Source organism: Otolemur garnettii, unplaced genomic scaffold, assembly GCF_000181295.1.
Source record: "Otolemur garnettii isolate 467f Iridium unplaced genomic scaffold, OtoGar3 scaffold00051, whole genome shotgun sequence".
In the NCBI taxonomy this organism is placed as follows: domain Eukaryota; kingdom Metazoa; phylum Chordata; class Mammalia; order Primates; family Galagidae; genus Otolemur; species Otolemur garnettii.
Window position 1 is genome coordinate 4,433,302 of NW_003852446.1, and position 12,768 is coordinate 4,446,069.

Genomic DNA, 12,768 nt, shown 5'->3' on the forward strand with positions numbered 1-12,768 from the left:
CTGTGATCCCAGCTACTTGGGAGGCGAAGGCAGGAGACTCGCTTGAGCCCAGGAGTTGGAGGTTGCTGTGAGCTGTAATGCCAGGGCACTCTATCCAGGGGGACAGCTTGAGGCTCTGTCTCAAAAAAAAGAAAAATAGGGCATTATATGTAGCACATAACGTTATATATTACTTGTGGATTATTTAAAGGACTCTCTGGCAGAAGAGATATCAACTTACTATTTTCTGCCTGAGAGAGAAAAACCAAGACCATTGATAAGGGCCACCAGCGAGCCAACTCAACTTAATGGAAAAACAGAACTGTAGAGCTTTAGAAAGTGGTTATTGGCCATCTTATAGGGTAATGAGCTCCCCAGTAATAGTAGGAGTTCAGGCAGACATTAGATTATCTTTAGTCAAGGATAAGTCAGGTCAAGTTGAGGAGGTTTCTACATTGGGTGGGGAGTTGAATGAAGAACCTTCAAGATCTTTGGAGAATCTGACACTTTGTGACCCACCACTGACAGGTTATATAATCTGAAAAATCCTGGCCGTACGATAATGAAGTTCTATCAGGTTTATGCACACATTCCCTCATTCTGCCCTTCTGAGCATACAGTTATACATGTGACCTATCTGATGCCCAGGAGGAACAAAATAGAGTACAGCTCCCTGGGAGCTAAGGGACTGAGAGTTTGGCTCCTACCAAGCTAACTTTTCCAATTTATTGAGTACTTTCTGGCACCTTCTGTGCTAGCCCCAATTCTATTATAGTCCCTGGTGATACAAAGGGACATGGTCCAACCTCGAAGAGTTTTTCATTCATAACTAATCCAGAAGAAACACAGAACATCCAGGTGTTCTAGAAAGAGGCTTGACAAAGTTGCTCTTGGGCAGCGCACAGGTAAGAGTATGAAGCTTTTGGAGAAGCTTTGCTGGAAGCAATCTGCAGCATCACTGCCTCTGCCTGATTAAAAATCAAAACACTGGAGGAGATGCAGAGAAAGTCTGGGTAATGGGCGAGGAATGTGATACATACCCCAACCCACAATGCAGAATTTAAGGATGTATTTTCGGATGTAAGTATTAAACACTTTGACAAGGGCCAGGTACATATGGAATGCTTCCAGGCCCATCCATGTGAATGAGACCAAGAGAAAATAATGAAGAAATACAGCCACTGAGATGCAGAGGCCTCGCATCTTATACAGCGCGATCCATGAGTCCAGGAGGAAGACCAGATTTAGCAGGAGCAGAGCAGCACACAGCTGGATGAGGATTTTGGAAGGGTAATCCCTCCGGATCTTCCTGAAAGGAAAGAACAAGAAAAGACAGTCTTACATTCTGCCAAGCCTTACACAAGCCTATTTGATAGGTTGTCGCTGAGTTTTAGCAATTTATTTTTATTCTTTGGTAAACATCTGTATATATAGATTTCTTCTCTTTTAGTGTATATGGGGAGGAGGCGTATTAATACCAGTAACACAAACAAAGAAAAAAATCTTACTATAATATATGGAAAATTTATGTCTATTATTTCTGCAGGACCTTTTATATACTGACCATTGACGCATACTTTTAAACAGTTTGTAGCAGACTCTGCTGAGCACCCATCTCATTTCTCCCAAACTTCTAGAAGCATCTGCTAATGCCTCTCACATAATAGGCTGCTATCGTCAGATCTTCAAAACATAGTGATTCCCATATTATAATATGTTATTGGCTAAAGTGAGATCATGGAAAGAAGAGCTTAAACTATAGCTAAATGTAACGGCATAGGAAAATACAGCTAATTGATGACATGTACGTGTTTATGTGTGTAAAATTAAAACTGATGAAGTCATTCTGAGTAATGGCTGGCCTTATGGTAGTTTAGTAAGTTCACTAATAATATTTCCAAAACTCCACTAAGAAAATTTGTAGTCACAGCTGGACCCTAAGTTTGGCACGGAAAATAAATTTGTACATTTCTTGATCTGTGTCCAAAATCTAAATCCCATTACCTTCATATTGTTTCATTTAGCTAATGGGATAAAAATGTCCATGAAGTTGTTTTCCAATAGAATTTGCTAGAGTTCTCCCCCAAAAAGTGGCCAAAGGGACCCTTCTGGTAAGCCAAGAAGATGCTGTTATTTAGAACGCCATTCTTGCTCTAAATCTACACTCACTGAGTACCTTTTTCAGTGAAGATTTTGCACCCTTATTCTTTCTCATTCCCACACCAGTTAATATATTCAATCGTTCATGTTTGCTCCGTCTAATTTGGAAACTTAATTTATTAAGCACGGTTCTTATGCTATACATAGTGCCATAGCAAATTATACATAGTTTCACATAGAAACTTAATTTATTAAGCACGGTTCTTATGCTATACATAGTGCCATAGCAAATTATACATAGTTTCACATAGCAAATTCTTGGATCTTGGCATCTGCATCCATCTTTCATTTTACACTTACTGCCTGCTAGGTACCAGGCATGTAATGACTCTAAGACACGATTATGACACAACCCCAACCCCTGCCTTTAGTGAGCTCAAAGACTATTGGAAGGAAGCAAGCATATAAACCAACAAGTCCCATAAAATTTACACATAGGTGGGTGTACAGGATAAGGAAGGCCAAGGAAAAAGTTAATTAATAAATGTTGTCAATAGAAGTAAGCACTGGTTCCTGCAATCCAAGTTTCCAGTTGGGGATACTCACTCAAAGGCTATGTAGGTTACCACAGTAACTGACAGAAAAATTGATGAAAGTCCACAACCAATATATGTTATAAACGTCAGAGCCATCATCTGAGCAGGCAGTAAGGATGTCCGAGATAGGTCCTGGAAAATAAAATATTGCTTTCAATAATCAAATATTTCTTTTTTTTTTTTCTTAAGAGCTGGGGGGGGGGTGTCTCACTATGTTGCCCAGGCTGGAGTGCAGTGTCTATTCACCAGCACAATCCCACTACTGATCAGCACAGGAGTCTTTTTTTTTTTTTTTTTTTGACAGAGTCTCAAGATGTGGCCCTGGGTAGAGTGCTGTGGCGTTGCAGCTCACAGCAACCTCAAACTCTTGGGCTTAAGCGATTCTCTTGCCTCAGCCTCCCAAGTAGCTAGGACTACAGGCACCACCACAACCCCACTATTTTTGTGTTACAGTTATCATTGTTGTTTTAACAGGCCCAGGCTGGGTTCAAACCCACCAGCCTCAGTGTATGTGGCCGGCACCCTACCCACTGAGCTATGGGTGCCGCCCAGCACAGGAGTTTTGACCTGTTCTGTTTCCAACCTGGGCTGGTTTACCCCTCCTTAGGCAACCTGGTGGCCCCCTGCTCAAAGGAGGTCACCATACTGATGCTAAACCTAGTGAGTACACCTGATCAGTACAGCACACATCAGATCTCCTGGGCTCAATCAATCCTCCCACTTCAGCCTCCCAAGTAGCTTGGGAGACTGGTGCATACCACCATGCTCAGCAATAATCAAATATTTCTAAATAAATAAAAGAATGGCTTACATTTATTGAGTGTTCTAGCTACCCATTCATAGGCTGCTCAACAAGCCTGAGGTAGACACAATTATTATTGTATCATATAAAGATCAGGCGACTGAGGCCCAGAGTAGTTAAAGAACTTGCCCAAGGCTACACAGCTAGGAAGTGGAGAAGCTAGGATTCAAATTCAGGTATGGCTGAATCCAAAGCTCACATACTTGATCACTGCATTATAGTTCCCTGGAAAAGCGTGGACTAAGAGACTAAGACTGGAATTTGGCTCCAGGCTCTTAGCTTTCTTAATGCTATAACTGTGGGCAATTACTTAGGAAATGCATCTTAATTCTGGTTTCAATAAAATGACAGTAACTACTACCATTTCTATTTATCTTGCATGACTGTTACAAAGATTGAATAAGATCATTTATGTCAAAGTGTTTCGTAAAAATTTTAAAGTGCATCGCAAACAAAAACAATTTTCATTACTCATTCTATAGAATCAGAATTCCTTAATCTTCTAAGCGATTTAAAAGAGAAAAATTTAAAGGTAAAAGGAGAATGTTTAAAAATACTTGTATTCTGCTTATGTTAACTAGTTTGATGAAAATATTTCAAACTGTATATAAAATAGGGTGACCAGATTTTAACATTTGTAAAGCAGGACAACATGGCCAGGGGGTGGGGTGGGGGCAGGGCAGGGCCTGACAACAATGCAAACTTTGATAAGCAGTTCTCCATAATCACTTCTCAATAATTATTTGTAATTATTACCGTTTAACATTATAAAATTAACAAAAATAATATAAAACTCATATTCTGGCGAAATAGCCACATGGCAGCTGAAAACGATATATTCCCTTCCTGTTCTTCTGGCCATTTGTGCATTCTTTTTTTTTTTTTTTTTTTTTTGAGACAGAGCCTCAAGCTGTCCCCCTGGGCAGAGTGCCGTGGCATTACAGCTCACAGCAACCTCCAACTCTTGGGCTCAAGCGAGTCTCCTGCCTCCGCCTCCCAAGTAGCTGGGACCACAGGCGCCCGCCACAACGCCCGGCTATTTTTTGGTTGCAGCCGTCATTGTTGTTTGGCGGGTCCAGGCTGGGGATTCGAACCCGCCACCCTAGGTGTACGTGGCTGGCACCTTAGCCGGTTGAGCTATAGGCGCGGAGCCCATTTGTGCATTCTTTCCAAAAATCAGGACTTTTTTAAAACACCGCGGGACGCGGAACAAATCATTGAAAATCGAGGCTGTCCCCCCAAAAGTGGGACGTCAGGTCACCCTAATATAAAACCAACACATTGTACCCCATGATTGCATTGATGTACACAGCTATGATTTAATAATAAAAAAAGTACTTGTATTCCATGTTCAAGGACACATTTGCTGTTTAAAAGAGCAATCTCATTGGTCTTTAACTCTGCCACATCATATCTGCTGCTCTGTCAAAGTCATCCATCAATTAGACATTGTAGCGGGATGCCAGAATTGAAAGCCACATAGCCCATTATTACCAACAGAACGCCGAAACTCGTCAGGTGGCTGCAGGCACAGATGGTTTCATTCAGCCTCCTATCTTTGACAGAGCACCCTTCAGATGACCAGCCTCCTCTGCCACCTGTCGGCATCAGGAAGAGTATCTGTCAGCAAGTGACCGCACCCAGCAATCCTCCCCCTTCTCCCACTCAGCCACTCAAGACTTTGAAAAGGTTGTGACTGGAACCTACTGTTTCTGTCCAAGTCCCAAAATACACATTTCACTGTTAAATCATCATCCTGTAGGAGAAAGAAAAAAAAAATCACAAATAATTTACTGAACTGAGAAAAGTGAAAAGAGATCAAAACAAAACCATGGTATTTTAAATTTCAGAATCTTGAGTTTTGGGAAGTTCTCATTTTACATGATCCCTACAAGCAAGTGAGCCGAATACAGGCCAGCACTCCTTAAACTTATCAATTGTGCACAGGAATCCCTTTGGGACCTGGTTAAAATGCACATTCGGACTCAGCAGGTTTGGAGGGGGCGTTGAGAGTTCAACATTTTTGGCAAACTCCTAGGTGATGCCTATGCTGCAGGTCTGCAGACCACATGCTGAGCAGTGAGGTCACAGGGTACATTCAATGTGAGCTGAGCTGAGAGATGTTATCTCTTTGGAGGTGAGAGTCAGGCCAGCAGCCACAGATCTACACGCACTGAAATCCCACAGTTAATACCTATACGAGCTATTTTGCACCAATTCTTCTTGCTAATTAGGTGGTCAATTATTAAGCACGTTAAAACTCGGTGCAGTGACCGCCTGATTCTAGTCTTACACAAGCCCACTGAGTTGAAGGTTCTTGCTGACGGCTCTGCCTTTTCCAAGCCATGTCTCGTAGGCCTACTTTGCACAGGTGTTCCTGGTCAGTGACTGTTCTCTCCCCACCTGGCTCGTGTTGATGTGCTTTAATGTGACTGTCACATTTCTTGTCAAGTTCTTGATGGTCAAGTTCCCAACACTTGATGATATGACGTAGCTGATCAGAGAGAGGTTCTCCAGGGAAGGGTCCTAGGACACCAAAGAATCAGCAACAAGGGAAGATAAGACATCATCATTGAGTTTAGAGCTAGCAGAGACACTAAGGACTGTTTAGTCCACATTGTCTATTGTACAATGCAGGTCAGAAATTGAGGGTCAGATGCAAACATTGTAATCTTGTTGTCTGTACCCTCACTTTAACCAAAACAAACAAACAAACAAATAAAGAAGAATAAGAAGAAACTGAGGGTCAGAGAGGAAGGTGACTTTCACAAGGGACCACAGTGAGAAGTAGGGCCTGTTCCACTATGCAATGCCCTAAATATTGAGTTAAATCGCAGACAGACACAACAGGATCTCATGAATCTTTAAAGGGAACATAATGTTAAGACATTTAAGCTGTGTGCCCCCAAGCAAATCAGTTAACCTCTCTGTGCCTCCACTGCCTCATCTGTAAAATGGGGCAATAACAGTTCTTCCTTCACAATGTTATTGACAGGATTAGAGTAAACATTTGTAAGTGCTTAGGATAGTGCTTAGCAATTAGTAAATGCTATGTAAAAGTATCAGTTATTTATTATTGCCAATATCGTTAGGCCGTGTTTAAAAATGGGACTGCAGTGTTTCAGCAATTCATTTCACTTATAGCTTAAGAATATTTGAAAATTAAAAGAAATAAAATTCCTCCGACTCCAAACAGAATGGAAATCAAAAGCATGGAGTGACAACTTTACCTGAAACAGGGCAGGTGTTTCAAAAAAGTTGAACTGAACCCTGGAAGCTAACTCCACATCATTAGCTGGTAAATTACTCATCAGTGAGGAAGGAAGAGTAATAACACCAATGCTATTCTCAGGAGCTTGAGTTTCCAGAGAAACCTGAAAAGCAAGTGAAAAGATAATAAAAATGTCTGGAGCTAGTATCATGAGGAAGTGGAAAACGCAACCAATGAAGATGGAAGGTCATGTAAGGGCTGGATCCGTGGTATCTCAATGTAAAGGGGTTTCTACTTTTGTTTCTCTGGTTGCTACTAAATTAAAAAGAGAAAGTGTAATGAGGAGAGGAGGCCCCCAAGCACAACAGGGAAGATGTGAAGGATACACAGAAATAGGTAAAAAGTGAGAGATGACTCTAGACCCCAGGGAGACCCCAGCAGCTAACACACCAGGTTAGTGACCGGTTACAGTCAAGTCTTCATGTAACTATATGCTCATAAAGCAAAAGACTTTACAAAAAGTAAAACAAAAGTTGGTTTTCCTTGGTGTTGCCAGCCCTCAGTCCCCCTAACAGGTGGACAGAAAACATCAGAAACAGAATGATATTCAGCGTCACCGTATACAACAGTGTAGTTATAACAGCTATCACAGTATTGAAATGGATTGGTAAGTAGCTGATGCCCAGGCCAGAAGCGGTGGCTCATGCCTGTTAATCTCAGCACTCTGGGAGGCCGAGGAGGGTGGATCACTTGAGCTCAGGAGTTCAAGACCAGTCTGAGCAAGAAAGAGTGAGACCCCATCTCTACTAAAAATGAAAAACTAAGGTAAGAGGATCACTTGAGCCCAAGAGTTAGAGGTTGCTGTGAGCTATGATGCCATAGCACTCTACCCAGGGGAACAAAGTGACTCAAAAAAACCACCACCAACAACAAAACAAAAAAACAGTAGTTGATACCCTTTCCTATTCTCCCAATTGCCAAAGACCCTCCTACCGGACACGTCTCACCCCAAACTTCTGTAATCCAGTTGCTAAAGGGTTTGACACAAGGCACAACAGTGACCTGTGACATCCTGCTCCAGCCAAGACCAATGTCTTTTTTGATTCTGTAATGCCTTACTGTTCTAGATGGTAAATATTTTGAATATCACCCCTGACTATACATAGTAATTACTTGAATCATGAAGTACAACAGAGACTACACAATCAATCAATCTGTACCTGAAGATTTTCAGCATCTTGAGCCGCAAAGGTAGTTGTGTCAAAATTACTGGCATTCACTTTGATCACGGCCAGAGCCAAAGAAGGGGAGGTTAGACTTATGGTCTGGTTTGAAAAATTCAGCTGTAAGCCAATGTCATCCACTACTTTTAGCAATCTGTAAAGACAGGTGGCAGTTTAAATTGAGCGGTCCTACTTTGTCTCCCCATTCTGGGCAGAACACAGAGTACCAAGTAGAGAAATCATGATGAACCTAGTACTTGGGAGAAAAATATTTGGTGATAATGAATCACGTAAGCAGCATCATCTTCATTTGAGGGCCCCCTCTCACCACTACTTTAGTTTGCCAGGTTGTACCTTTGAGCCACAGGAGCGAGCACAGCAGGTGGGGAACGAAGGAGTTTGCTGACTTGGTTTATCATTTCTCCAGCAAGGTGAGGCTCCAAGCTCCCTAAGGCCAAAGACTTCTCCATCTGAGACACTTGGTTCTCAAGATCGGAAAAACTGCCGGTGTTGACAATTTCTATATCAAAGAGCCAAATCATTTGAGGAACACACAATGGAAACGCCATTAATAATGAAAAACACACAGACCCCGTGAACTAACAAAATCATTCCTAGGCATTTGTCCCAGAGAAGAAAAAAATATGCCTTAAGAAGACTTGTTCATGACTGTTTGTTGTGGCCTTGTTCCTAACAATCCTAAACCCGAGATAGTTCAAATGTATATCAATTGGAGAATGTGTAAGCAAACTGTGGTATATCCACACTGTGAAATAGTATTCAGTATAAAAGGAATTAAGGGCCCAAACATAGGTTCATACTGTAATCCTATCACTCTGGGAGGCTGAGGCAGGTGATCCCTTGAGCTCAGAAGTTCAAGACCAGCCTGAGTAAAAGCAAGACTCTATCTCTCTTAAAAATAGGGGAAAAAACAAAATAAAACAAAAATTGTGTTGGGCACCTGTTGTCCTGGCTACTTGGGAGGTTGAGACAAGAGGATCGCTTGAGCTGAAGAGTTTGAACTTGCTGTGAGCTACGATGACACCACACCTCTACCCAAGGTAACACAGTGAGACTGTCTCAAAAAAAAAGGGGGGGGGCCCAAACACAACAACAACATGAATGGATCTCCAGTTTTCCAATACATTATGCTAAGTGAAAGAAGGCAAACTCAAAAGCCTACATATTGTGTGATTCTCTTCACTTGACATTCTAGAAAAGTCAAAACAGTAGGGAAACAAAACAGATCCATGGTGGCCAGGGACTGTGGGTCAGGGGTAGGTGTTGACTTCAAAGGGGCATGTGGGAACTTTGGGGGTGGTAGAGAAGTTATATATCCTGATTATGATGGTAGACACATGACTGTGGGTGTTTATTCAGCTGCATAGAACAGTAAACATTTCATTTATCCATAAAACTGGATACACTTTACTGTATATAAATTATACTTTGATAAATCTAACTAAAAATGTAAAGGCACATGAGTGGATTTAGTAAATGTTCACATAGGCACAAGGATACTTGCATGTAATTTATATCAGGTATAGGATTTTACGCGGATCACTAGATGCTCTTTTGTGATAAAGTTGATACTGTGAAATCAGCAGCGGGACCATCACCTGAAAGCCTGACTCTCAGTGGTGTTTCTAATTGAGAAACACTGCCCCAAACCCGTCTTTAACAACAAATGACTCTGCTTTTGACCACCTAACATCCTATTCCTTGTTTTGCATAGTCTCTTCTAAGCCTCAGCCTACTTTGGGCCTGGGAACCCTTTGTGGTTTTCACAGCACTGTCTGGCGCACCTTTGTTCTCGAGCCAATGAATGCAGTTAGTGACTTGACTTTGATCTCTACTAGAACAGGCTGAATCAGGAGAGTCAAGTCGTTTGTCCCCAGATCACACTGTCTGTGACAGCCTATGAAGACCCAAGCATCAGTCTTCGGAATGTGTGTCTCCCCTCGCCCCGCAGCTACCCTGGCTCAGCCGCAGCTCTGCTACTCTGGAACTGACTGCTTTTTAAGAACATTTGATTTTTTTCTTTTGCTTTCTAAATGGAGCTACTGTGTTTAATAGATCAAAAGTTTCCTCTTCAGGATGTTGAATACAGTAGCCTGACAACCTTTTGTAGAAGAAAGCGGCCTATGAAATAACCGTCTCCATAAAACAAGATCTGTGCTTGCTGCTCAGAGTGATTTATCTGCCGCTACATTGGCCAAAACACTCAAACTCAGACACAGCTATGTCGTATGAATGCCTAAAGGAAAGCTCTAGAAATCAAGCAAACATTTTTTTTAAGAAAACAAAAAAAGAGCAATGTGGCTTTATTAGAGATATCTTGATCTGCAGGCTGGCAGCTGCAGTTCAAGCAGCCAAAATCCCAGTCACCTGAGAGCAGCTCAGCTCCTCATATTTACCTTTCGTGCCAGGAGGTGTGCTGGTGGTGACACTGACATTCACGGAGGCCTTCATGGTGAGAGGGGAAAGTGAGGCTTTCGCAGGCGGTGGAATGCTCGAAGGATGGGTTTGGAACGTGGTGGAAGAGATAGTTCCAAACTGAGGGGGCACATCAATGGCAGGGCTGGAAGCTATGGGAGGTAAAGGCTGGGGAGAAGGGGGGTGACTCTCCTTTGTTGGAGAAGGAGCCTTGTGGGTCACAGGTGGGTGATCTAGGGGCTCAGCCAAAGAGACGGCACTAGAAACCTGGGGAGGAACAGTGGCTGGAGGCACAACTGGGATGGAGCCTCTGGAAGGAGAAAATGGCAGGCCATGTTGATGATCAGCAAGACAGACAACGGGATCCTGCAGATCGCTGAAGGAATGAACCAGAGAGACACGTGTCAGACGCCACCCAGTCGATGTGGTTACTGACGAGTCAGGGTCTTGTGCCTCCAGCTGCTAACATTTCAGACCCCCTGTGCATCTGCCACTGGCCCCTGCCCCTGTCCACTCCCACAATCTACTTCCTGGGAGAGGAATTAGCAAGGAGGGATGCTCACCTATGAATCCCTGCTTCTGGTTCACTAGTTCACTGATGCTCTGGGCTCAATGCATGCATTATTATTTATCAATCAATTGATGAAATGTTTCTCTGTGTTCCTGGGTGAGGGAAGCTGTTAAATGCTCTGTGATCCAACTGGATTCTGTATACTAAGAATCTGTCTTAATTAACTTTCTTATTGCTACAGTCTGGCATAGTGGTAACTGGTACATGGTAAGTGGCCAAGGAATGTTCGTTGAATGAAAAAGTAAATCAATCACTGGGGCCAAAGTGATGGTTCCCACCTTGTACCTCAACTATGTCCTCAAGGTTGCTTTCACTCAGTGGTTCTCAACCTTGGCTGTGCATGAGAACTACCCAGAGAACTTGTTAAAAATATATACTGCATGGAGATTTCAGGAGCCTGTTCCTCAGTGTGTCATTCTGCTGGTCTTGGGACAGGGCGTGGGGGTCCCAGGCACAGTTATTTTCTAAACTCCCTAATGATTTTCATGGGCATCAAAGGTTAAGAAGAACTCACCTACTACCTGCCAAAGATCCATCAGTGTTGGGGGATCTTGGGAGAAAAGTAACTAGACGGGACAATAAATTATTATTCACAGAAGCCACTGCAGGCGTCCTCAAACTACGGCCCACGGGCCATATACAGCCTGCCTAGGACATTTATCCCACCCGCCGGATGTTTTTGCTGCCACTGCCTGTCCTGCTTAGCAGCTGACTCATCCCAGGGCCCGCAGTCCAGCCCTCCAACAGTCTGAGGGAGAGTGAACTGGCCCACTGTTTAAAAAGTTTGAGGACCCCTGAGTGGGTCTAGTTATAGACAGAAACTCAGAGCACCCATGAGAATGGGTTTTGGAGCTTCTCTTGAGCGAGAGGAGGGAGAAATATTAGGTCAAGGAGTCTAAGGCAAGTCACATCCCTACAAAGAAAAGCCATCTTGGACCAGTCTGGCTGGGTCCTTGGCCATATGCCTCCCTGTACCCACTGAGGTTCAGGGCAGCGGTGAGGACACAGGGTGTCAGACTGTCAGGAAGGTGATGAATCGGAATTGGCTTGGGCTTCTGCTCTTGCTACTCCTGTGGACAATTCACTCGGTTCCCTAAACCACATACTGCAGCAACCGATCTGGCCAAGTTGTGGTCAAGATGCTTTAACAAAATGTAAATTAAACTTTCATCTGATTATCTGGGAGTGTGCAGAAGCCAAACCCCAACATGGGCTCCCATTTACTGGGCTCAGCTGTAAAGAGGTTACCTTATATTCTTCCTGTCACTTATACTAGTCACAGCCCCCCATCTACCCTGGGGGACACAGGGAGCAGCAAAGCAATGCCCATTAAATGCATATTAGAGAGAGCAGATGCACATTAGAACCCCCAGAGCATTTTAGTGCCAGTGCCTGGACTCCCACTCCAAACCAGCTGACCTGGAATCTCTGGCAGAGGTTACAAGCAGCAGTATTTCTTTTTTCTTGTTGGACAGGGTCTAACTCTGTCACCCAGGCTGGAATGTAATGGTACAATCATAGCTCATTGTAACCTCAAACACCTGGGCTCAAGCAATTCTCCCACCTCAGCCTCCCAAGTAGCCGGAACTACCATGGTTGGCTAATTTTTTAATCTTTTCTAGGGATGGGGTCTTGCTATGTTGTCCAGGCTGGTGTTAAACTCCTGGCCTCAAGCAATCCTCCTCCTGCTTCAGCCTCCCACTTTGCTGGGATTATAGGCCACCACACCCGGCACATATTCATTTCAATGTGCTTCTTTACTGAGGGGCATCTTACATATAATAAAGTCTACTAATCTCTATCTTACATTTAGATCTTGATGAATTTTTATATACGTATAGACCTGTATA

At 43.2% G+C, this 12,768-nt stretch overlaps 1 protein-coding gene across 7 annotated transcripts in view; it reads right to left on the bottom strand.

The window, feature by feature from the left end:
* Positions 1-12,768, bottom strand: part of ADGRG2 (adhesion G protein-coupled receptor G2) — a 75,738-nt gene that overhangs the window by 12,941 nt on the left and 50,029 nt on the right. For all 7 annotated transcript variants that reach the window (XM_003791885.2, XM_003791882.2, XM_003791880.2 and 4 more), the window contains 9 exons: positions 10,329-10,723; positions 8,266-8,431; positions 7,909-8,065; positions 6,708-6,851; positions 5,881-6,003; positions 5,185-5,233; positions 4,972-5,075; positions 2,686-2,807; positions 1,020-1,288 (listed from right to left, as the gene is read on the bottom strand). In XM_003791885.2, coding sequence (XP_003791933.1) covers positions 1,020-1,288; positions 2,686-2,807; positions 4,972-5,075; positions 5,185-5,233; positions 5,881-6,003; positions 6,708-6,851; positions 7,909-8,065; positions 8,266-8,431; positions 10,329-10,723 — 1,529 coding nt within the window. The remainder of the gene's footprint in view (positions 1-1,019; positions 1,289-2,685; positions 2,808-4,971; positions 5,076-5,184; positions 5,234-5,880; positions 6,004-6,707; positions 6,852-7,908; positions 8,066-8,265; positions 8,432-10,328; positions 10,724-12,768) is intronic.